Below are 27,009 nucleotides of genomic sequence, written 5' to 3'. Positions count from 1 at the left end.
ATTTCTTGACTGCTGCTTCCATGGCTGTTGATTGTGGATCCAAGTAAAATGAAATCCTTGACTACTTCAATCTTTTCTCCATTTATCATGATGTTGCTTATTGGTCCAGTTGTAGGGATTTTTTGTTTTGTTTATGTTGAGGTGTAATCCATACTGAAGGCTGTGGTCTTTGACCTTCATCAGTAAATGCTTCAAGCCCTGTTCACTTTCAGCAAGCAAGATTGTGTCATCTGCGTAACGCAGGTTGTTAATGCATCTTCCTCCAATCTTGGTGCCCCGTTCTTATTCATAGAGTCCAGGTTCTTGGATTATTTGCTTAGCATACAGATTGAATAGGTGTGGTGAAAGGATACAACCCTGACGCATACCTTTCCTGACTTTAAACCATGCAGTATCTCCTTGTTCTGTTCAAATAACTGCCTCTTGATCCGTGTGCAGGTTCCTCATGAGTACAATTAAGTGTTCTGGAATTCACACCCTTCAAAATGCTATCTATAATTTGTTATGATCCTCACAGTCGAATGCCTTTGCACAGTCAATAAAACACAGGAAAACATCTTCCTGGTATTCTCTGCTTTCAGCCAGGATCCATCTGACTTAGGCAGTGATATCGCTAGTTCCATATCCTTTTCTGAATCCAGCTTGAATTTCTGGCAGTTCCCTGTCAATATACTGCTGCAGCTGCTTTTGAATAATCTTCAGCAAAATTTTATTTGCATGTGATATTAATGATATTGTTTGGTGGGATTATCTTTCTTGGGAATAGGCATAAATTCGGATCTCTTCCAGTCAGTTGGCCAGGTAGCTATCTTCCAAATTTCTTGTCATGGACGAGTGAGCACTTCCAGCACTGCATCATTGGTTGAAACATCTCAGCTGACGTTATGTCAATTCCTGGTGCCTTGTTTTTCCCCAATGCCTTCAGTGCAGCTTGGTTCAATACCATCAGTTCCTGATCATATGCTACCTCCTGAGATGGTTGAACGTCCACCAGTTCTTTTTGGCGTAATGACTCTGTATATTCCTTCCATCTTCTTTTGATGCTTCCTGCATTGTTTAATATTTTTCCTGTAGAATCCTTCACTAATGCAACTTTCACCTTGAGAAATGCTGAGCATGTTCTTCCCGTTTAGTTTTCTATCTCCAGGTCTTTGCACACGTCATTATAATACTTCACTTGTCTTCTTGAGCTGCCCTTTGAAATCTTCTGTTCAGTTCTTTTACATCATCATTTCTTCATTTTGCTTTAGCTACTCGACGTTCAAGAGCAAGTTTCAGAGTCTCTTCTGACATCCATTTTGGTCTTTTCTCTCCTGTCTTTTCAGTGACCTCTTGCTTTCTTCATGTATGATGTCCTTGATGTCATTGCACAACTCGTCTGGTCTTTGGTCATTAGTGTTCAACATGTCAGATCTATTCTTGAGGTGGTCTCAAAATTCAGGTGCAATATACTTAAGGTCATACTTTGACTTTCATGGAATTGTTCTAATTTTCTTCAGTTTTAGCTTGAACTTGTCTATGAGCAGTTGATGGTCTGTTCCGCAGTCGGTCCCTGGCCTTGTTCTAACTGATGATATTTAGTTTTTCCATCATCTCTTTCCACAGATGTAGTCTATTTGATTCCTGTGTATTTCATCTGGTGAGGTCCATGTGTATAGTCACCGTTTATGTTGGTGAAGAAAGGTATTTGCAATGAAGAAGTCCTTTGTGTTGTAAAATTCTATCATGCCATCTCCAACATTGTTTCTCTCACCAAAGCCATGTTTTCCAACTACTGATCCTTCTTCTTTGTTTCCACCTTTCTCATTCCAGTCACAAGTAATTATCAATTCATCCTGACTGCATGTTCCATCAATTTCAGACTGCAGAAGTTGGTAAAAATCTTCAATTTCTTCATCTTTGGCCTTAGTGGTTGGTGCCTAAATTTGAATAATAGTTGTATTAACTGTCTTCCTTGTAGGCATATGGATATTATCCTATCACTGACAGCGTTGTACTTCAGGGTAGATCTTGAAATGTTCTTTTTGACGATAAATTCAATGCCATTCCTCTTCAAGTTGCCATTCCTGGCATAGTACACCATATGTTGTCTGATTCAAAATGGCCAATACCAGTCCATTTCAGCTCACTAATGCCTAGAATATCCATGTTTATGCGTTCCATTTCTTTGGAACGAATTAGTGCATGACAGAAATTAAATCAGAAAGGGGGTGTCTGCTATATGATGGTCTGGGAAGACCAGTCTGAGGAGGTAACATTTGAGCAGAGGTGTGAATGAAATATGCTGTTTGAAAACCTGGGAGATGATCATAACATACCCATCTTCATTGTTTCTTCCAGCATTAGCACACTTGTTTACACATAAGTAAATTTTAAATAAATTGGGATCAAGGATTTGGCATTCTGAAAGGCTACCTACTTCTGGCTAGAGTATTGTTTTTCTGGTCTATAAATTCAAGAGTAACTGCATCTTCAGACAGAATGACTTTTTATCCACAGACTTTATAATGAAGAAAAACTGTGGGATGAAAATTCGTGAATGAAGAACACCAAAGACACAAGGAAAATATTATCCTAAGAGACAAAGGGGCCACATAAACCAGAGACTTCATCAGCCTGAGACCAGAAGAACTAGGTAGTGCCTGGCTACCACCAATTACCACCCTAACGGGGAACACAACAGTAAGTCCCTGACAGAGTAGGAGAAAAGCGGGATGCAGAACTCAAATTCATGTAAAAAGACCAGACTTAATGGACTGACTGTGACTGGAGGAGCCCCTGAAACCATGGCCCCTGGATGCTCTGTTAACCCAGAAATAAAACCATTTCTGAAGCCCACTCTTCAGACTAAGATCAGACTGGTGTATAAAACATAAAATAATACTCATGAAGAGTGTGCTTTTAGTTCAATCAGATACACGCAACCAAATGGGCAGCTCCTGTCTGGAGGCAGGAAGGGACAAGAGCTGGTTGGATGGATACAAAAACCCCGGGTGAAAAGGGAGAGTGTGAGGTCACATCATAGGAATTGCAACTAGTGTCACATAACAATATATGCATAAATTTTTACGAGAAATTAACTTGAGCTGTAAATTTTCACCTAAAGCACAATAAAAGAAAAAGAAAATTAGTTAAGAACTGTTTGAAGCATAATTCATGTTTCATTTCCTTAGATAAATCATATATGTGTCTGCAAATTTAGGATTAGGGACCACAGTATGGATTTTGAGTTGGGAGGCTAGGCTAAATTCTTTTTACAAAGATAGAAATCGGTATCACTATCTTGGTTTTGAAATTACTCTCATCCTTGTAATGTGGCATACACATATGCTGAGAAGGAACAGATACATTTGAAGAATACTAGCAGTAGGAATAATAAATTAGCATAATGAGTTTCCATTGGGTAATAATAGTAGAATCCCCTGTTACAGAGGCTTCATTAGCTTGCAGTCAGAGGGAAAAAGGACGGAATGCAAAGGCAAAAAGCAAGTATTGCTTGACTTTGGGCTGGAGTCGGTATTTGTATGACGTCTTTGGTTCAAAGACTTATCCGCAAACAACCAGGCCATTCCTTCCTTTGGTATGAATAATCTCTGAGAATCTGAAACAACCACATCATTGTCAAGAAGTTAAAAGCAATTGATAAGTTGTTCCGTTCACACCTGTCAGGGAAATAACTCAGAGCACAAAACCCAGGCATTTAAAGAGTTGACAGGTATTATTAAACTTGTTTTGCAAGAGAAGAAGCTGGTTCAAAGAGGGAAAAGCTGTAGAGGTAATACAATCAGTATGTGGCTGCGGCCACCTGCCTTCCACACCCAGGCTGTAACCACACGGCCTTTGATAGCGGGGAGACTTGGGCCATCTATGAACATCTATCAGTGTTGCCTTCTGTCCATCTTTAAAATGTGTCGTTTTTAAAGCTATGAATTTATTTTTAAGCTTGGCCAAAATATTTCTTATGCCTGGTATTCTGTGTTTGGATTCCATCTCTGGCAGATCTATTTGTAACTTTTTAAATGGTGGCAACAGTGTATTTCTACCAGTACTGCTGCTGCTTTCTCTCCCGCTCTGGGTGTTTTTGTTTTTTGGGTTTTTTTTTGAGCATTTTAATTTGTGTACCTTGACATCCTGTTAAACTTTGTGTTTAAATTAGGGTGAATCAAAGCACTGCTTTCATCTGAGGGACAGTACTTTATATAGGCCCTTTCATGAACATGAACATAATTTCATGATCTCAGTAAAGGAAAAAGGAAAGCCTGATGCAAAGTAAATTAGAATTTATTATTCAGAAACGCTTCTGCCTGTTTGTAACTAACTTTCTAATTGCTCTCAAGCTCCATTTTGCACTTCCCAGTTTAAGTAGCTTTTTTTTTTTTTTTTCAATTAAATAAGTAATAAACTATCTTTGCCTGGGTTTCACGGAAAGCAGAACCTAAGACAATGGCTTAAGTTCACGTACTTTATTTGGAAGTGTGATCCAGGGAGCAAGAGTAAGGGACAGGGTCAGATTATCCAATAGGTGAGATAAGCATTGTGCCTACCTTGCTTACCAGATCATCTGTAGTGAACAATTTCACATGGATTTCACCACATACCCATGTGAAATTGTTCAGAGTTATCCTATGGTGCACAGATATTCTCTTGTATATACTTTTGTACCTAAGTAAAGGAAAACATGAAAATCTTCTTCCCATTCCCACCCCTCTCCGTAGTTAAGGGTCATTAATGTTTCATTTTCTGTGCATTTATACATCCTATGAGCACACGAATGGGATCATACTAATCTTGTTCTGTGACACACATTGTTCACTAATGTATGACCCATTAGGTGTTATCCCATTGTTAGCAAGTTTTCTTTTGTTCATACATGAATGAAAGAGGGATGGCTTGAGCCATAGATACAGTTCTTGCGTGGGGGAGAGGAATGCTGCTTATATTGGGAATACAGGATTTGGTAAAGCATGGAATTGTTACTGCCAGACACTTGTGTAGTCGTTTCCCCCCACCTCCAGCCTCCTCTTCCTTTCACTTCATCAGCACCTCCCCATCCTCAATTCAGAAGCAAGAATGGTTGCTACACAGGAGGGATATATACAGGAGAGAAAGAGACAAAGGAATACTCTTACAAAGGTTCCTTCAGTCAGCAAATAGGTGATAACCTCCTGCCAAGTGCCAAGCACTGTGGATAAAATAGAGGACAGACAGATGTGGTCCCTGCCCTCATGCAGTTTACATTCTAACAAGGAAAGTCAAAGACTGAGGGAAGAAAGAGATAAGGAGAGAAAAGATGCAGAAGGAAAAGAAGAGTAAAATACCAAAGAAGTGAGAAATTTCGATGATCGCTGAATCAGTACCTTGTTTGTGTTTATATGAGTTGTTTAGAAATGAATTTAAATCCCAGCCATCTGCTCCCACATCAAGCACATGTAAGCTGTGCCTCTGATTTTACCACACACACATCCCAATAAAAAATAGTAGCAATAATCTGGTGACACACTGTTCATAGTTTCCCACAGTTGATAATAAAAAATACACTTGATTCAAACCAGTGAATTGTGACCCAGATGTAAGTATAAATATAGTGGGCTTCGTAAGTTTCTTTAGTGACAGTCTTACTAATTAAGTTATGTGGCCTGTTTTTAGCCACACTGGGCATTTTTTTCTTTTTCAGGTTGTTATGAATGTTGTTTGTAGCAGCATCAATAAGCCCAGAATTCACATAGCTACTCAATCACACAGATTACTCATCACTGCCTGTTCATAACAGAATCCTAAAATGTTTCAGATTTCTGATGCAAATCAAAGTCTCATAATCGCTTGTCATTGCTAAATTAAATGACAGGATAATAACATTACATTAAAACCATTTTTCTCTTGATTGAGTACCTTTCTCAGAAGTGAATCTTCTAGATGTATACTTTTTTGATCAGTACTATAAATGCATTTAGAATCCAAGGTAAAAATAGAATTGAAAAGGGGAGGTATGGGATGTTTTCAAATTATTGATGAGTCTCTTGTGAATCTAAAATAACCATATTTGACAGTGCACTGCTAGGGAATGGAGTAGTTTAGCCCAATTTATTGGCACTTTCAGAACTGCATAAAAGGGGTTCATAGGTTGAACTTGGTATTATTCACACAATCATGTGCTCTTAGCATCAGCTATGTGTCATACCATTGCCAACAGGCAGTACCCTATAGGAATTATCTTTGTTCTGTTATTCTAATATAATAAGGTACTGGTTTCAGATAGATCACACCCTGTGTAGGAAATTAATATAAATTCCTAATCTGCTAAAAGAAGTTCCTAAAGCTGAGTAGACTCTCAGCTGACTTATTATCATGAATTTTATCTCTTAGCCTTTCTTTCTTGTCCAAAGCTGATGAGCCTTTTTGTGGTTACACCTGCCCTCTCTCCACTTGCTCCATCTGGCCCTTGGCCCACCTCCTTGTGCCCAGTCAGCTGGTCCCCTAACTATTTGGGCCACTCTTTTCCACTTGCCATACACCGATAACTCTTCATTTTAAAGTCAGTCATTCTCTTGTCCTCCAAAGATTTTGTTTCCCTATATCTTCAACCTTGAATGTTATGAAAATCATCCCCAGAGCATACTGTTTACCCTTTTTGCCTCATTTGATACTAATCAGTAAGCAATAGCATTATAGTAAAAATTCTTAGCTGTTTGAAAAGTCAGTGAAGGTATAGACTGAAACAAGATTGACCATGAATTGATAATTATTACTTAACTGGATGATAGGTGGAGCCCTGGTGGCACAGTGGTTAAAAGCTTAGCTGCTAACTTAAAGGTTGGCAGTTCAAATCTACCAGCCACTCCTTGGAAACCCGATAGGGCAGTTCTGCTCTGTCCTATAGGGTCACTATGAGTTGGAACAGACTCAATGGCAAAGGGTTTGGTTTTTTGTTTGTTTGGGGTGATAGGCACATGGGATGAGGGGAGGTCAATATACTATTTTCTCTACTTTTATGTCTAAAATTTTCCATAATCAAAATTAAACTTAGTTATTCAGGATCCAGTTTTAAAAATAGATGTTCTTTCTGAGTCACCTCCTGAGATCGTGTGATATTCAGGGTAGATAGGACTAAAACCTGATCCTACCATCTAAATATCCTGCTGCCACCCCAGCCCAAGTAAACAAGTAAGATTCTTTAGTGCCTGGACTTGCATCTTCCCCCCTCCTTAGGTGCTATGTATGATTACCGGAATCTTAATGAAAAATGACCAGAGAAACCTGTACAGAAACACATTCATTTTATCCCATTTATTGAACCTCACTGTGAACAAAGCTCTGTGCTGGGCCTTGGAAAGGGACAATATGAAATTCCCTGGATGATGCAAAACAGTTAATGCACACACTGCCATTTACAGAAAGGTTGGCAGTTCAAGTCTACCCAGAGGCGCCTTGGAAGAAAGGCCTGGTGATCTGCTTCCCAAAAATCAGCCATCAAGACCCCTATGGAGCAGTTCTCCTCAGACACATGTGGGGCTGTCATGAGTCAATACTGGTTCGACAGCCACTGGTTTACCCTCCAAGCGTTCCCCAGGAGGGAAGATAGAAGCACCCATGAGTGACCATGAGTCGGGACAGATACCGGTACTTGTCATCTGAGGTAGAGCTTCAGTACAGGTCTACATGCTGCTGTGGGACTGTGGAGGAGAGCAGGGAAATCTGTCAGGAGGACGTATTCTCAATAATTATACAAACTACTGAATGTTGTCTTGAAGGAAAAGCTAATATTCCCTACTTCTGCTCACAGCCCTGGCTGCTGAGACTATTTAGAGCTCTATCAGATAGCCTTCCCTCTCTCTTCTGAATCAATTGAAATTGATTCTAGTTACCAATGTGTTTTTTTTTTCTTCTTCTTCTTTTTTTTTTAATTATAATAGTCTTACTTCTCGTTTGCCAAAAACTGGAGAAACCATCCATGGACATAAGTTTTTTATTGGCTTTGGAGGGAAAGGTGCCAACCAGTGTGTCCAAGCTGCTAGGCTTGGAGCAAAGACGTCCATGGTGTGCAAGGTAAGTGGAAAGGGTGGTGGAGAGGCTTTAAGACTCATGTTCCTTGTTTTTAAAGATCTAAATATGAGAGAGGAATCTTTCTTGCCCTTTTTACTAGTTTCTACCTCATTGAATCCTTTGGGAAGTAGCCATCCTCAAATAACTTAATGCTGCATTCCCTGAGTTTAATGAGTTTATAACCGGAGTGTGAGAAATGAAGGAATTAGCCTACTCCAATGGGTTTCTGTAGTCCAGCTTCTAAACAACAGCATGAGTCATCCTGTTTTCTGCAGGTTTCACTGAAGCAACACGGCTTTTGGAAACTTCGTTTAATAACTGGTGATTTACTCATCTCTAAATTATTGCCTTCTACCAGTTAACACACTTGGATTCTGACTGAAAGGCTGGTGATGTTGAGGCCATCCAGAGGCACCGTGGCAGAAAGGCCTGGTGATCTACTTCTGAAAAACCAGCCACTGTAAACCCTGTGGAGCACAGTTCTGCTCTGACACAGGGGTCACCATGAGTCAGAATCGACCCAGCAACAGCTAGTACTGGTTTACTCCTGGATCTTAGATCAGAAGGGAATCTGGGCCTTAATGAACTACACATAAAACTGATCTTTTGGCTTAGTGCTGTTTTTCAGGTATTTATTTAAAAAAAAAAAAAAAGCATACATAACATACAGTAAGTAGTTGGTTAAACTTTTGCGTCTTTAATGAAATTTTAACATACCAGCATTACTGGTATAACAGGAAAGGAGATATATATCGGACTAGGTCTGCACAGTACAGGTTGAGAAAAGTCTTAGAAGAATGAGCTCTCTCCTGTGAACTGTGTACACCTCACCCAGGTTTCTCTGAAATGTCATTTACCGTTGCATGCGGCACTTTTCTCTCCACAGGGGCCTTTAAATGATGTATAAGCTGTACAATTATCACTCATCTGCTAATGAAGCGTAGCTTTCTTTCTAATTTATGATTAATATGACGTAATTCTCATCTGGCTACTTGGTCAAAAACATATCACAGGAAGCACAAGATTCAAAGTATAGGAACCCTCATTTGCAAAGGCCGAGCTCTTGATAGTTTACAATAATGGATACAATTAATCAGCAATTAACTATTAAGTATCTAATATGTGCAAGGAATTATATTAGGAATTTCAGAGGGGAGATTAAAATTTACAAGCCCAAGCCATCCTGTTTGTTTAGGGAGGGCTTAGGGAGTAATCCTAAAGTGCTGAATTAAACGGGCTTGGAAACTGTAAAGAGGATGGTATGATTTCTTGGCTGGGAAAACATGGAAAAAGAGTTGATATTGGAGGCAAGACATCAAAAAAATGGCTACCCTGGTAAGAGAAGATTTCCCTAAAGCTAGAACTGTTAAAGGAGAGATTAGAGAACCCCTTTCTTTTGGGAGCACTATAGAAGCTATTCATGCAGCCCTTAAAGTCAAGATTGGCTGTCTTCTAGGAGTCTCTTCCAAATCAAAAATTTGGAGATTGGTTTTATTTAAGGCACAGAGAAAAAAGCAAAATAAAAATATTTAAACTACAGAACTGAACTTGGGAGATGAATCATGGAAGTCTAGGAGTGGGTATGAGAGGAATAGGAGGTGGGGCTGCATTTTGGGAAACGTCCCAGTTAGAAGGTTTAAGGCAAAGATGCAATTTGTTTCTTCTGATGTATGATGGTTTATGTTAGCAGTGGTGTACTTTTGTTCTTCACATCTACCATGCCCCAGAGCTTTGGTTGTTGAGTATTGTCTAGTTGGCTCCAACTCAATGACCCAGTGTGCAACAAAATGAAACACTGCCTGGTCCTGCCCCATCCTCACAATCATCGCTATATGTGAGGCCCTTGTTGCAGCCACTGTGTCAGGCCATCTCATTAAGGATCTTTTTTTTTTACTGACCCTCTCCTTTACCAATCATGATGTCCTTTTCCAGCAATTAGCCCCTCCTGATGGTATGTCCAAAGTAAGCAGGATGAAGTCTTCTCATCCTCACTTCTAAGGAACATTCTGGCTGTACCTCCTCCAAGACATATTTGTTCATTCTCGTGGCAGTCCATCCATGGTGTCTTCACTATTCTTTGCCAGTATCACAGATTCAGTCAGCTAATATTTAGCCCCACAGTGGAATTGAGGCTGGGTTGGCACAATAGAGGATAAAAAATACAACTTCACTTAAAACCTGTACAGGGTGACTTTGCCTAGACAAACTAGGGCCTTTAGATATAGATTTATTTAAGCTTGAGCAAATTGCATAATAGACTTATTGAAAAGAAAAACATCTTTTATATTAGCAGACATTATCCATTGTGTTTTTTTCCCATTGTGAAGCATATTTTTCTTAAACAAATTAGCTAAACATGCTTTATAGCAGTTTTTATAAGATGATAGATTCTAAGTTGAAACCAAAAGCATGAAGTTATTCAAGATAAAAATGAATAGATGGAGCCAAAGAAAAGCAGGTGGAAAATGTGTATGGCTTCCTTGGACACGTTAATTTACCTACTACTTTCCTGCGATAAACTGGAATTCAAATTATAATGAAGTAGCACTGTTTGATGGCACATGGAAAACATCTTATATCAAGCCAAGGAGAGAGATATTTGTCAAGAAATCATGACAAAGAATATTAAATAAGAGTTACGTCAATATTTGTACAGTGACACACATAAGGTAAACACTTCAAGTAGTTAATAGTTATGCAGTCAATATTGGGTTCAGCCAGTCATGGGCTGAGGCTACAGTACAATGATAATTACAGATGGTATTTTGAGATTTAAAATCCAGGCAGATATTGTAGAAAATGAAGGTTATCTTCTAAAGGCTAAGAGCCTGTTAGCACATCTTTCACCAAGGATTTCACCTGATTTCTTTAAGTGCTTCCTTCTCCTCTGTTCTTTGACTATGAAGCCAAATGTTAGAGACGAGGAAGTTACTTCTAAATATCAAAAATTAGCAGCTCAGACTGTTTATAATAGCAAAAAGATGGAAGCAACCATGGTGCCCATCAATGGATGAGTGGATAAATTATAGTATATTCACACAATGGAATGCTGCACATTGATAAAGAACAATGATGAATCCATGAAACATTTCACAACATGGAGGAATCTGGAAGGCATTATGCTAAGTGAATTTCGTCAGTTGCAAAAGGAAAAATATTGTATTAAAAAAAAAAAACCAATGCCATCGAGTCGATTCCGACTCATAGCGATAATATTGTATAAGACCGCTATTATAAGAACTTGAGCAATAGTTTAAACAGAGAAGAAAATATTCTTTGATGGTTACGAGAGTAGGGAGGGAGGGAGAGGGGTATTCACTAATTACATAAAAAAAAAAAAAATAGCCAAGAACTATTTTAGGTGAAGGGAAAGACAACACACAATACAGGCGAGGTCAGCATGACTGGACTAAGACAAAAGCCGTTTCCTGAATAAACAGAACGCTTCAGAAGCCATTGTAGCAGGGATGGGGATTTGGGGACGATGGTTTCAGGGGACATCTAGGTCAACTGGCATAATAAAATCTATTAAGAAAACATTCTGCATCCCACTTTGGAGAATGGTGTCTGGGGTCTTAAATGCTAGCAAGCAGCCATCTAAGATGCATCAATTGATCTCAGCCCATCTGGAGCAAAGGAGAATGAAGAACACCAAAGACACAAGGTGATTATGAGACCAAGAGACAGAAAGGGCCACATAAACCAGAGACTACATCAGCCTGAGACCAGAAGAACTGGATGGTGCCTGGCTACAGCCGATGACCACCCTGACAGGGAACACAACAGAGAATCCCTGAGAGAACAGGAGATCAGTGGGATGCATACCTCAAATTCTCATAAAAAGACCAGACTTAGTGGTCTGACTGAGACTAGAAGGACCCTGGAGGTCATGGACCCCAGACCTTCTGTTAGCCCAAGACAGGAACCATTCCCAAAGCCAACTCTTTAGACAGGGATTAGACTGCACTTTTTTTTTTTTTTTTTTTTATAGGATAGAAAATAATACTGGTGAGGAGTAAGTTTCTTGGATCAAGTAGACACATGAGACTAGGTGGGCAGCTCCTGTCTGGAGGGGAGATGAGAAGGCAGAGGGGGTCAGAAGCCGGCTGAATGGACGTGAAAACAGAGGGTAGAAACAAGGACCGTGCTGTCTCATTAGGGGGAGAGCAACTAGGAGTACATAGCAAGGTGTGTATAAACTGACTTGATTTGTAAACTTTCACTTAAAGCATGATTAAAATAAATAAATAAATCAGGCTGTGTCCATCTTAAAAAAAAAATTAGCAGCTCAGGAGGACCATGTTGGAGGTTAGATAGAGCCCAAGGTACAATGGCCCAGTATGAGCCCAGAGGCCCTGCTGCCTGTGGGCGTAAGGAAGCCGTGAGTAGGCATGAACCAAATGGTCAGGAATCAGCAAACTGGGAGGGACTTCCAGAAATTACCAGATCTTCCTTCAGACATGAGACTATCTAAACCCTCTAATACAGGTGGTTGTTATGCGCCATCGAGTTAATTCTGACTCATAGCAATCCTATAGGACAGAGCAGAGCTGCCCCATAGGTTTCCAAGGCTGTAAATCTTTACAGAGGCAGATTAACACATCTTTCTCCTGTGGAGCAGCTGGTGGGTTTGAACCTCTGAACTTTTGTTTAGCAAATGAGTGCTTTAACCATTGTGCCACCAGAGCTCCTCCTAATACAGGTAGATAGGTAGATAGACAGACAGACTCCAACTCATGTTAACTTTATGTACAACGGGATGAAACCTTGCTATGTCCTGCATCATCCTCAAAATCACCAGCATGTTCAAGTCTATTGCAACAGTTACTGTGCCAGTCCATCTCACCAAGAGTGTGCCTTGTCCTTGCTGGCCCTCTGCTTCGCCAAATATGGTGTCCTCCTGTAGCAGTCGATCCTTCCTGATGACATGTCCAAAACAAATGAATCTGACAGTGTTCTCTTTTGATCCATAAGGTTTTCATTGGCTGTTTTTTGAAAGTTGATCACCAGACCTTTCCTCCTACTCTGTCTTATTCAGGAAGCTCTGCTGAAACGTGCCTACCATGGGTGACCCTGCTGGTATTTGAAATACCAGTAGCATAGCTTCCAGCATCACAACAACACACAAGCCACCACAGTGCGATGCACTGAAAGATGGGTGGTGGCTAATACAGGTAGCTGTCCATGTTCCCTTCAGAATGGTCAGGCATGAAGTTCTGTGACAGTGGCAGCTACTCAAAGTCCAGTCCTCAGATCAGTGCCAGGCTGCAAACCATCACCAGTCCAGATGAGTACAGAAATTGAGAGTACGCAGTTAGACACATTTGTAGCATTTTGACAGAGAAATTTTATAGCTATAGACCATAAGAGTAATACTAAATTGAGCCTTGTATTTTATATGTCTCTTTTTTGCTTTCATTTCATTGTTATTATATTTTACAAAAGTATTTGTCCACAATGGATTAGAAATGAAAGAAGAAAACAAAAACAAAACTGGGCCTTCACCACAGAGCCTTCACTACAGATAGCTTGAACAGCAGTGTATCAGAGTAGCCATCATCTTAACCAACAGGTACCTCCTATGCTAGATTACCATGGAAAAATCAACTGACCATCCATGAGATTTTCACTCTGAAACATAAAAATTAGTCACCAGGTCTTTCTAGGTAATATATAATAAAATGAAATCTATCCATTACTGAGCTCTGTTGAAAGATGGCTGGTTAAAACTAGTTAGGCGTGTTGGTTGAAATGCTTGACCATATATACAAACACAAGAGATTCTATGGCCCTAACCAAATAAATGATATATACCTTATACAGGAAGGAGTCCTGGTGATGCAATGGTTAAGTGCTCAGCTCAGCTCCTAACTGAAAGACTGGCAGTTCAAACCCACCCAACTGCTGTGCAGAAGAAAGACCTGGCAATCTGCTCCCATAAAGAGGACAGCCTAGAAAACCCTAAGAGGCAGTTCTGCTCGGTCACATGCGGTCACTGTGAGTCAACTGGACAGAGCCCAAGAACAACCACCTTATATTGGCAGAAATGAGAGGGAGTGATTGGATTACACTAACCCACCACCGCACTCTGATAAGCATGCTGATAATGGTGATTGTACAATTATCTTTGTGTAGTAAAGGCCATTATTAAGGCAAACGCTCCTTTATCTAGAATTTAAACAACCAACAAGCGTAAATAACTGAAAGTGAATGTATTCTTCATGTGTCTTTTCTGATAAAACCACTAATGACAAGTTAAAATGTTAATATGAGAGATGTATTCAAAAAAGCAGCTGCTGAGTTGTTGTATGGCGAGAAACACAACTTAGTCTCCTAAACCTGCCTATCGTCATGGCCCTCAAGTGCTAAAATGTCCCAAAATGTCTTGAATCGCCAAAGATTAGATAACATTCAGCTTAGTTTTTACGTTAATTATATTTCCATGCATTCTGACTCTTTGAAAATGAGTTACTTACAAGTTACTTTGAAAATCAGTAACCAGTATGCCCTAAATTGATGCTTGAAAAACAACTGACGTTTGATTAGGTGGAGGAGAAAGGAAAGAACTAAGTTCTCATAAGTAAAGACAAGGAAATGGACATGATCTTGTTGTCCTTAAATTGTGTTTTCACATAGTCCAATTATAATATCAAGTTAATAGTGCCTTTCTACTCCACAGTGTGAAAAGCAGAGAAATTGTATTATTTTTGCCAAATATAAGTTTTAGAAAGAAAAGCAAAACACTTGGGAAGCAAGCTTGGGCCACTTCAAATGAGCCTGTAGTCAGCAAACAACCCAAGGAAATATTTGTGATTTTACAGTAACTAATTTTTATACTCAAATCCTCCCCCACCCCACCCCCACCCCTATCCCCACAGGCAAAACTGTCAGTTTGTCATACCGTGAGGGCTTGGATGTTGCTGTGATGCTGGAAGCTATGCTACCAGTATTCAGATACCAGCAGGGGTCACCCATGACGAACAGGTTTCAACTGTGCTTCCAGACTAAGACAGACTAGGAAGAAGGACCTGGTGATCTACTTTTGAAAAGAATTAGCCAGTGAAAACCTTATGAATAGCAGCAGAACGTTGCTGATACAGTGCTGGAAGATGGGCCCCTCAGGTTGGAATGCACTCATAGGACGACTGGGGAAGAGCTGCCTCCTCAAAGTAGAGTCGACCTTAATGACATGGATGGAGTCAAGCTTTTGGGACCTTCATTTACTGATATGGCACAACTCAAAATGAGAAGAAACAGCTGCAAACATCCATTAATAATCAAAATGTGAAATATACGAAGTATGAATCTAGGAAAATTGGAAATCATCAAAAATGAAATAGAACACATAAACATCGATATCCTAGGTATTAGTGGGCTCAAATGGACTGGTATTGGCCCTTTTGAATCAATCACATGGTCTGCTATGCGGGGGGGGGGGACTTTTTTATCATTGTTCACTAATATTATTAAATATTCAATAAACAAACAGTATGGATTCCACCTCAACATAAAGAAAACAATAATCCTCACAACTGGACCCATAACAACATCATAAATGGAGAAAATATTGAAGTTGTCAAGGATTTCATTTTACTTGGATCCGCAATCAACATCCATGGAAGCAGCAGTCAAGAAACCAAATGCATTGCTTTGGGCAAATCTACTGTAAAAGACCGCTTTAAGTGTAAAGAGCAGAGATGTCACTTTAAGGACTAAGGTGCACCTGAACCCAGCCAATGCCAGTCACCTGATAGGCATTCAAAAGGTGGACAGTGAATAAGGAAGACTGCAGAATTGACTTTGAATTATGGTGTTGGTGAAGAATACCATGGTCTGCCAGAAGAATGAACAAATCTGTCTTGAAAGAAGTATAGCCGGAATGCTCCTTGGAAGCAAGGACATGTTATTAGCAGGGACCAGTCCCTGGGGAAGGACATCATGCTTGGTAAAGTAGAGGGTCAGCAAAAAAAAGGAAGACCCTCAACAAGATGGATTGACACAGTGGCTGCAACAGTGGGCTCAAGCATAACAACGATTGTGAGGCTAGCACAGGACCAGACAGTGTTTTGTTCTGCTGTACACAGGGTTGCTATGAGTCAGAACCTACTCGATGGCACCTGACAACAAAAACAATCTTAACGGACTCAGATCACCAGGCCCTTTCTTCCGTGGTATGGCTGGATGGGTTCATACCTTGTTGTATGGCAGTTGAACGCAAACCATTGTGTCACATAGGGACCTTAGAGTTGAGTATAAAACAAAAAAACCCATTGTCGTCGAGTAAACTGCAACTCATAGCAACCCTATCAGACAGAGTAGAACTTCTCCATAGGGTTTCCAAGGAGCAACTGGTGGATTCAAACTGCCAACCTTTTGGTTAGCAGCCAAGCTCTTAACCACTGCACCATCAGGGCTCTGGAGTTGAGCATGTTGTTGTTGTTAGGTGCCATCTAGTCGGTTCCAACTCGTAACGATCCTGTGTACAGCAGAAGGAAACACCGCCCTGTCCTGCACCATCCTCACAACCGTTGTTATGCTTAAGCCCATTTTTGCAGCCATTATGTGAATCCATCTCGTTGAGGGTTTTCCTCTTTTTCACCGACCCTCTACTTTACCAAGCATGTTGTCCATCCCTGCTGATAACATGTCCAAAGTATGTGAGACATAGTAGTCTCACCATCCTTGCTTCTAAGGAACATTCTGGTTGTATTTCTTCCAAGACAGATTTGTTCTTTTGTCAGTCCGTGGTGTATTCATTATTCTTCACCAACACCACAATTCAAAGGCATCAATTCTTCTTCGGTCTTCCTTATTCATCGTCCAGTTTTCACATGCATATAAAGCGAATGAAAACACCATAGCTTGGCTCAGGTGTACCTCAGTCTTCAAGGTGATATCTTTGCTTTTTAACACTTTAAAGAGGTCCCTTGCAGCCAATTTGCCCAATGCAGCGTGTCTTTGATTTCTTGACTGCTGCTTCTATGGGTGTTGATTGTGGATCCAAGTAAAATGAAATCCTTGATAATTTTGACCTATTCTCCATTTATCATGATGTTGGTTATTGGTCCAGTTGTGAGGATTTTTGTTTTGTTTATGTTGAGGTGTAATCCATACTGAAGCCTGTGGTCTTTGATCTTCATCAGTAAGTGCTTTAAGTCATCTTCACTTTCAGCAGGCAAGGTTCTGTCATCTGCTTCATCCAGTCCTGATGCCACGTTCTTCTTCATATTGTTCAGCTTCTCGGATTATTTGCTCAGTGTACAGATTGAATAAGTCTAGTGAAAGGATACAACTGTGACACACCTTTCCTGACTTTAAACCACACAGTATCCCCTTGTTCTGTTCAAACAACTGCCTCTTAATCTATGCACAGGTTCCTCATGAGTATAATTAATGGTTCTGGAATTCCCATGAGCACTTGTTATCCATAATCTGTTCTGATCCATACAGTCGAATGCCTTTGTATAGTCAGTAAACCACAGACATCTTTCTGGTCTTCTCTGCTTTCAGCCAGGATCCATGTGACATCAGCAATGATATCCCTAGTTCCATGTCCTCTTCTGAATCCACCTTGAATTTCTGGCAGTTCACTGCCGACGTACTGCTGCAACTGCTTTTGAATGATCTTCAGCAAAATTTTACTTGCGTGTGATATTAATGATATTGTTAGGTAATTTCTACATTCTGTTGGATCACCTTTCTTTGTAATGAGCACAAATATAGATCTCTTCCAGGTGGTTGGCCTGATAGCTGTTTTCCACATTTCTTGGCGTAGACCAGTGAGCACTTCCAGCACTGCCTCCGTTTGTTGAAACATCTCAGTTGGTGTTTTGTCAATTCCTGGAGCCTTGTTTTTTGCCAGTGCCTTCGGTGCAGCTTGGACCTCTTCCTTCAGTACCATCAATTCCTGATCATAGCTCCTGAAATGGTTGAATGTCAACCAATTCTTTTTGGTATAGTGACTCTGTATTCCTTCCATCTTCTTTTGATGCTTCCTGTGTTGTTTAATATTTTTCCCATAGAATCCTTCAGCATTGCAACTCAAGGCTTGAATTTTTTCTTCATTTCTTCCAGCTTAAGAAATGCTGAGTGTGTTCTTCCCTTTTGGTTTTCTATCTCCAGATCTTTGCACAGATCTTTACACCTGTGCAAAGATCTAGAGATAGAAAACCAAAAGGGAAGCCACCCTTTGAAATCTGTTTGGCTCTTTTACTTCATCACTTCTTCCTTTTGCCTTAGCTACTCTATGTTCAAGAGCAAGTTTCAGAGTCTCTTCTGACATCCATTTTGGTCTTTTCTTTCTTTCCTGCCTGTTTAACGACCTCTTAGTTTCTTCATGTTTCATGTGTTTCCACATCAGAATGGTCTTCCATCATTAGTACTGTTCAATGTGTCAAATCTATTCTTGAGATGGTGTCTAAATTCAGATGGGATGTGCTCAAGGTCATGCTTTGGCTCTCATGGACTTGTTCTAGTTTTCTTCAACTTGCACTTGCATATGAGCAATTGACGGTCTGTTCCACAGTCAGCCCCTGGCCATATTCTGATTGATGATATTGAGCTTTTCTAATCATTAAGATTACAGCCAAGAAAATTCTGTGGGGGCAGTTCTTCTCTGTAACACATGGGGTCACCGTGAGTCATAATGGACTCTACAGCAGCTAGCAACAACAACACACTCAGCACCTCTACTCTCTTGGGCCCCCAAAGTCCCCATCCCCAGCAGATTCTGCCGGTCACACTTACTCCTGTTCCCACCTGATTGATTTACCACCATGGTGCCAAACAAGACTGTGCTCTCGCATCTTCATTTCTCCCACACAGACAAGCCGTTACAGATACCTTCCCAGCTTTTAATCCTCCAGTCTAGTGGTCCTCAACCTTAGCCACGCACTGTAGTCACCTGGGGAGCTTGCCAGGGTCCCATGTGCAGAGAATCTGATTTAATTGGTCTGGGGTGTAACCTGGGCATCAGGATTTTTGTAAGCTTTCCAGGAGATTCTAATGTGCAGCCAAGGTGGAGAGCTGTTGCTCTCCCGCCGGTTTTTGGTTTCCTGCCTATCAGAGAAAACTCACACTAGCCCCACCCTGCAGCCTGGCTCAGATGGAACAATTTGAAACAAAATGTAAAGAATTTTAATTAGCTTGATAATGGCAGAACCGAAATTAGATTCCAAGTTTCCTGACTCCCATATGCACTATTTTGCCTCATGGCCAAGATACTTACATTTAAAGTTTTCTTATCAATTTGGTAGCCAAAGTGTGACTAGTAACACAGTGCATCCTCCAAAGATACCTATAGAAGTTCCTCTATCATAATCCTGCAACCCGGGTGGCCCAGGGGAGGTTAAGAGCTCGGCTGCTAACTAAAAGGCCAGCACTTCAAATCCGCCAGCCGCTCCTTGGAAACTCTCCAGGGCAGCTCTACTCTGTCCTCTAGGGTCACTGTGAGTCGGCATCGACTCAAGGGCAGGGGGTTTGGTTTTTTAGTTTATAATAATACTTGTTATTGCAGTGATCTTCTATTTGTACAGTTCACTGTGCTTTTCAAGGAACTTACACCTCTCAGTGGCAAGCAGTAAATGAAACCTTTGCTTGGATTCTACCTGCTCTAACTTCTGGTTATCAATTTCCAGAAGCTGGAGGAGGGTCTTTGATTTGAGTCAGAAATAAGCAAAAGTGATGGGAAGGTACTGGCTTCTCTCAACTTCTGTTTCAAGTAAGTCCAGAAGTAAACAAATGTGTAAAAGGTGTTGAGGGTCGGAAAATAAGATGGCATTCTTTTAGTATAGCATTGTGTGTCTTGTCATCTGTGCTGCTCTGTAACTGAAAATGAAAAAGAGTTACAGAGTTTTAAATAGGACTCGGGACTCCATTACTTTTTGTGTCTGCTTTGATAAGTGATTTAGATCTACTTAAATTTTAAAGATTACTCCCATGGCATAAATATACTCACAGTTGGCAATATTATTAATTGTCATACAAATTACAGGATGAATGAACAGCATTAGTTATACCAAACCATTAATAGAGATGTTCTTATTAGAATATAATAGTAATGTAATCTCATTTAAAAATACTTTAATGCACCCACATGCTTACATCCACCATCAAGGCATCTTCTGTTTGAAAATAGGGAGCACACACAATACAGGGGAGGTCAGCACAACTGGACTAAACCAAAAGCAAAGAAGTTTCCTGAATAAACTGAATGCTTCAAAGGCCAGTGTAGCAGGGGCAGGGGTTTGGGGACCATGATTTCAGGGGACATCTAAGTCAATTGGCATAATAAAATCTATTAAGAAAACATCCTGCATCCCACTTTGAAGAGTGGCGCCTGGGGTCTTAAACACTAGCAAGCAGGCATCTAAGATGCATCAATTGGTCTCAACCCACCTGGAGCAAAGGAGAATGAAGAACACCAAGGACACGGGGTAATTAACGAGCCCAAGAAACAGAAAGGGCCACATGAACCAGAGACTATATGATCCTGAGACCAGAAGAACTAGATGGTGCCTGGCTACAACCAATGACTGCCTTGACAAGGAACAAAACAGAGAACCCCTGAGGGAGCAGGAGACCAGTGGGATGCAGACCCTAAGTTCTCATAAAAAGACCAGACTTAATGGTCTGGCAGAGACTGGAAGAACCCTGGTGGTCATGGCCCCCAGACCTTCTGCTGGGGATAGGACAGGAACCATTCCCAAAGCCAACTCTTCAGACATGGATTGGACTGCACAATGGGTTGGAGAGGGATGCTGGTGAGGAGTGAGCTTCTTGGATCAGGTGGACACTTGAGACTATGTTGGCATCTCCTGCCTGGAGGGGAGATGAGAGGGTGGAGGGGGTTAGAAGGTGGCGAAATGGACACGAAAAGAGAGAGTGGAGAGGGAGTGGGCTGTCTCATTGGGGGAGAGTAATTGGGAGTATGTAGCAAGGTGTATATAGGTTTCTATGTGAGAGACTGACTTGATTTGTAAACTTTCACTTAAAGACAATAAAAATTAAAAAAAGAAAACAGGGAATAATAGGAGGAATTGGAAGTGTCAAGGAGAACCAGATGGGCAGGAAAGTAGTTTAAGATTGGATCCCAGCTGCAATAGCCCCTTCCTCTTCCCCCGTAAAATATTCAGTCACCATAGGAACATGAGAGTCTGAGCATTCACTCCTGCTGTGGTGATGATGATGGTAATAGCACCTTATACTCATTTAACCCTTTACATTTTTAAATGTCCTTTCATGCATGTCTTAGGTATCTAGTGTTGCTGTAACAGAAGTACCACAAGCAGATGGCTTTAACAAATTTATTCCCTCACAGTCCAGTAGGCTAGAAGTCCAAATTCAGGGTGCCAGCTCCAGGGGGAGGCTTTCTCTCTCTGTCAGTTTTGGGGGAAGGTCCTTGTCATCAATCTTTCCCTGGTTTAGGAGCTTCTCAGTGCAAGAACCCCAGGTCCAAAGGACACGCTCTGCTCCCAGCTCTTCCTTCTTGGTGGTATGAGGTCCCCCTTTTCTCTGCTCCATTCTCTCTCTTGTATCTCAAAAGAGATTGACTCAAAATATAGCCTAATGCTGTAGATTGAGTCCTGCCTTAACATAACTGCCTCTAACCCTGCCTCATTAACATCACAGAGGTTAGGATTTACAACACATAGCGTAATCACGTCATATCACAAAATGGTGGACAGCCACACAATACTGGGAATCAGCCTAGCCAAGTTGACACACATTTTTGGGGACACAAGCCAATCCATAACAATGCATATTGTTTTATCCTTATTACAAACTTGCAAGGTAGAGATATTCCCATTTCTAGATAAGGAAGAGAGAGAGTTAAAGTGGCTTCCCCAAATCACACAACTAGTGTGAAGGGGCTTCTGACTTCATGACAAAAATGAAAATACCAGCTTCCTCTTCTTAGGCTTTTTAGGCTTCTTTTTGCTTTGTAATGTGTCACCACAACCTAGATCCATCACACATGGCCTACAAGCAGGTAGCATAAATTGGTACAGGATGCCTGGTAGAGGCAGTGGTGACCTCGAGAACATGTGGCTCACTTTAGGGGCCATCACCTCTCGGTTCCAGAGTTAGAGTTGACTCCTCTTAATCCTTTGTCGTGTTGTTATTTTTTCAGATACCGAAAACCAAACTCACTGCCATTGAGTTGATTCCAACTCATAGCGACCCTATAGGACAGAGTAGAACTGCCCTACAGAGTTTCCAAGGAGCACCTGGTGGATTCAAACTGCCGACCTCTTGGTTATCAGCTGTAGCACTTAACCACTACGCCACCAGGGTTTCCTTTCAGTTACCAAATTTTTATTTTTCACAAGGGAATACCAAAGGTCAAAGCATTTCTTTTTTTTTTTTTTTTTTCTTTTTTCCTACCTCTCACATAGAGTTTAGAAGTCCAGCCAGCTATAAATATGGAACTATAACCATCACCAAAAAAAAAAAAAACCAGTTTCCATTGAGTTGATTCCAACTCATCACAACGCTGTGTGTTACCGCATAGAACTGAGCTCCATAGGGATTTCTTGGCTGTAATCTTTATGGAAGTAGATCACCAGGCCTATCTTCCATGGCCCCGCTGGGTGGGTTCAAACCGCCAACCTTTTGATTGGTAGTCAAGCACAAACTGTTTGCACTACACAGGGACCTACTGTCACCAAGGATGTAGCAAATCAGGTAATTCCCTGAGCAGAAGAAAGGCAGCTAGTGCAGCCTCCAAAATACAACTGCAGCAAGCCTGCAGAATGCCGTTACCATGCGTATGACACCCCTTCCTAAGCTAGCCTTTGAGGCACATGGTATTCCGCCTGCTATTATAGTTGTCTCTGTCTTATTATCCCTGTGATATTAGCAGTTTCTTGAAGGCAAAGCTACATGGTTTTTTGGGTTCCTTCTCCCCTGAAAAATTCTTCCTACTCTGTACTTCCTAATGTTTACATTCTCACCTGCATTTATCAAGCCTACACTTGATGTTTACCTTATACAGTTTTTGCCTGCATAAAACTAATCGGAAAAGGGAGAGAAGTTTCTATATCCTAATTTGTATCAGGCCCCACATGCTTATGAATGGCCTTATCTGGATCCCTACAATTAATTTTAATCATTTGACACAATCTTATAAGGATATTTTCCCAAATATGTAACACCTTAATATCCCACAGGAGAAAGTTAATATAAAAGAAGTTGAGAGAACAAGGAATTTGTTTGGGGTATAAATTTTTGGGAAACCCTGGTGGTGTAGTGGTTAAGTGCTATGGCTGCTAATCAAGGGGTCGGCAGTTTGAATCCACCAGGAGCTCCTTGGAAACTCTACGGGGCAGCTCTACTCTGTTCTGTAGGCTCGCTATGAGTTGGAATCGACTCAACCGCAGTGAGTTGGATGAATCTTTGACCTAGGAAACAGGTACTTATTTGGCAAGTAAACGGCCAGCCTTCCCTGAGGGAAACCTGTGGTAGATGAACTCCTTCCACAAGGTAATTCTCCCCACATCCATGCTTTGTGTTGGGTCCTCTTCATTACAGAGATAGAAATTCTACTAATAAGAAATAATTATATATTGTTTGAGATTATTGCCTAATCAACATTTCTGCCAGAAGAGGAGTACAGGGGAAAGTGTTCTATAAGGAAGAAGGTATCAGAGGTAGCATTTAGTTCAGGGGTTAGCAAACTTTGGTCTACAGGGCAAATCTAGCCTGATGCATCTCTTTGTGAATAAAGTTTTATTGGAATGTAGCCACCCCCATCTGTTTGTAGATTGTCTTTGCCTGCTTTCACTCTATAAAGGCAGAGTGGAGTAGTTGGAAAAGAGACCATATGGCCTGTAAAACCTAAAATATTTACTTTCTGGCCCTTTGTAGTAAAAGTTTTCCTGCCCTCATCTAGGCAGTTCAAAATTCACCAGAAAATTTTGTCCTCACTCACTGAGGATCTTGACCCAAGTAGTAACTAGGTTTCTTTCTATTGATACATACAGAAAAGAATAATTTTCTTTGGAAAAACATACCAGGAACAGCTGAGTCCTGGATAGCGATACAATCTTTTGAAGTAGTGTTGGGACCTTCAGAACAGAAAAAGAGAATTGTAGGTCAGGAGTGGCAAGCTCAAAGGTCTACAGGGACCAAGCAGGTAGCATAAATTGGTACAGTTCGCTCAGTAGGGGCTGTGATGACCTAGAGAGCATGTGCCCACTGTACGGGCAGCCATCTGTCAGTTTCAGCTGGGTTACCTTGCAGGAATGTTGGCCCATATTACCAGAATCTGAATTTTCTGAGGTTCATATAAAAGAAGTTTATATGAACCTCAGAAATCTAAGAAGCCCTGGTGGTGCAATGGTTTAAGTGCTGGCTGCTAACCAAAAGGTAGGTGGTTCAGACTCACCCAGTGGCTCCACTGGAGAAAAGACCTGGTGATCCGTAAAGATTTGTAGTTGTTGTTAGGTGCCATTGTCCGTTCAGATTCATAGCAACTGTATGTACAATAGAACAAAACACTGCCCAGTCCTTTGCCATCCTCACAATTGTTGTTATGTTTGAGCCCATTGTTGCAGCCACTGTGTCAGTCCATCTCACTGAGGGTCTTCCTCTTTTTTGCTGACCGTCTGTTTTACTGAGTATGATATCCTTCTCCAGGGACTGGTCCCTCCTGATAACATATCCAGAGTATGTGAGATGAAGTCTTGTCATCCTTGCTTCTAAGGAGCGTTCTGGTTGTACTTCTTCCAGACAGATTTGCTCATTCTAATGGCATCCATGGTATATTTGATATTCTTCACCAACATCATAATTCAAAGGCATCATTTCTTCTTTGGTCTTCTTTATACGTTGTCCAGCTTTTGTATGCATATGAAGCAACTGAAAACACCACAGCTTGGGTCAGGTGCATCTTAGTCCTTAAAGTGACATCTTAGCTTTTTAATGCTTTAAAGAGGTCTTTTGCAGCAGATTTGCCCAATGCAACGTGTCGTTTGATTTCTTGACTGCTGCTTCCATGGGTGTTGATTATGGATCCAAGTAAAATGAAATCCTTGACAACTTTAGTCTTTTCACCATTTATCATGATGTTGCTTATTGGTCCAGTTGTAAGAATTTGTGTTTTCTCTATGTTGAGGTGTATTCCATACTGAAGGCTGTAGCCTTTGATCTTCATCAATAAGTGCTTCAAGTTCTCTTCACTTTCAGCAAGGAAGGCTGAAGTGAGTCTTCCTCCAATCCTGATGCCACATTCTCTGTAAAGATTACAAGCTAGGAAAATCTATGGGGCAGTTGTACTGTGTCCGGTAGGGTCACAATGAGTCAAAATCCACTCAACGGCACATAACAACAAGGAGCAACTGGAACTCTGGTTTTGTGAAGTCTTCTCATTCTTAAATGTTGACGACTGATTAGAATTAAAAATTGCTGGGCAAATGAAACAAATCTAGGAGTCAGATTCAGCTCTCGGCCTACCGGTTTGCAATTTCTGCTATAGACTCAGAGCAAAAATAAGTCTGGAGATGTCAGGCCAAGGCCTAGTCAAAGTGGCACTCAGATAAATGGTTAACATCAGAGGGGTATGACAGAAGACACCAGGGTGCCATGACCAGCGCAGTGACGATAGAACTAGGAGCCCAGAAACCAGCAGCAGGAGATGTAGGTGAGCAGGGCAGCAGTTGGTATCTGAGGCCTTGTGGTAATAGTCCTCTGGGTTTGAGGGTCTGGTTTTGAGACCTGGCACCTGTGGAGGCTGGTCGAGCAGAGAAGAGCCTCAGATCTGAAGGAGATGGGGAACTAGCCAGATGGTTAGGACATGCACATGCACTCTGAGGGAAATGGAGAGGGATCCTCTGCCCAAAAATGAGCCACGAGGTGGGAACTTGGTCTCAGAATCCCCGTAGAAGCACTACTATTGAATTATGGCTCAGGGTCAGAGCAGGCTGACTAGCTTTTGAGACAGTTAGGACTTTTTGGATAACATACAATAGACACTCAATTCAAACTGGCTTAAGCAAAAATAATAACAAAAAAGAATGTGTTGGCTCGTGCAACTAAAAAGCCAACTGTAAAAAGTAGAACTGGTTCCAGGCAGCTTAGGTGTCAGCTAGCCATTAAGAGTCTGTCTGTCTGTCTGCCTCTCTGTATGTCTCTGCCTTTCTCGGGGTTTCTGTGATGTTTCTCCCATTTTCATGCAGGCTGTGTTCATAATGGTGAGCCCCAGTGGATCCAGGCTTATATTATTTTACTGCTAGAGTCTCACTGGGAGGAAGACTTGTGTTCCCCAGTAGTTTCAGTAAAATTGCCAGGATTGAATCTTGTTGGACTGACTTGGGTCACATGTCCTTTCACGAACCCGTCTCTATGGCCCAGGGTGGTGGAACACACTTTTTCATCAGGCCCGGTCCCTTGCCCATCCTAACCATGAGTCTGTGAAGGAAAAGGGAATGTGTTCCCAAAGGAAAAATTGAAGTACTATTACAGAATAGGGGCCGTGGTGGCGCAGTGGTTAAGAGCTCAGCTGCTAACCAAAAGGTCGGCAGTTCAAATCCACCAGGCACTCCTTGGAAACTCTATGGGGCAGTTCTACTCTGTCCTATAGGGTCACTATGAGTCAGAATCAACTCGACAGCAACAAGTTTCATTTTTGGTTTTGGTTTATTACAGAAGCAGAGGATGCTAGGATGCAAAAACAACGAATCGTACTTTATCCAGTAACCCAGGTTAGCTAGAGCTCTTAAATTCCCTCTTCTTTGCCCCTTATGTCAAGGTCAGAGGAGAATATAAGAAGATTCCAAAACACCAGGCAAATCATTACCTAGATGCCCTCATTTTATAGCAAAGTACAAAAGGCTGAGATTCTTCAAAAATAATTATCTCCTTCAGTATAGGTGGGCAGTTCAGTGGAAATGACCACATGAGCAGATCAAAATGAGAGCATGGTTATAGAGCTTCTGACCGTCAGTCAGTGCTTCACATTTGAGGTAGGAC

General features: G+C 41.1%; 1 protein-coding gene across 8 annotated transcripts in view; it reads left to right on the top strand.

Moving 5' to 3' along the window:
• The window catches only part of RBKS (ribokinase), a 158,823-nt gene that overhangs the window by 49,510 nt on the left and 82,304 nt on the right, over window positions 1-27,009 (top strand). For 6 of the 8 annotated variants that reach the window (XM_049904733.1, XM_049904729.1, XM_049904735.1 and 3 more), the window contains one exon: window positions 7,911-8,043. In XM_049904733.1, coding sequence (XP_049760690.1) covers window positions 7,911-8,043 — 133 coding nt within the window. Of the gene's footprint in view, window positions 1-2,499; window positions 2,683-7,910; window positions 8,044-27,009 lie in introns of those variants that run through there. The other 2 variants (XM_049904734.1, XM_049904737.1) reach the window with 2 other exon arrangements.

This window comes from Elephas maximus, chromosome 12 (genome assembly GCF_024166365.1).
Source record: "Elephas maximus indicus isolate mEleMax1 chromosome 12, mEleMax1 primary haplotype, whole genome shotgun sequence".
In the NCBI taxonomy this organism is placed as follows: Eukaryota; Metazoa; Chordata; class Mammalia; order Proboscidea; family Elephantidae; genus Elephas; species Elephas maximus.
The sequence above is the reverse complement of the archived record's forward strand: the minus strand, read 5'-3'. Positions and strand labels throughout refer to the sequence as shown.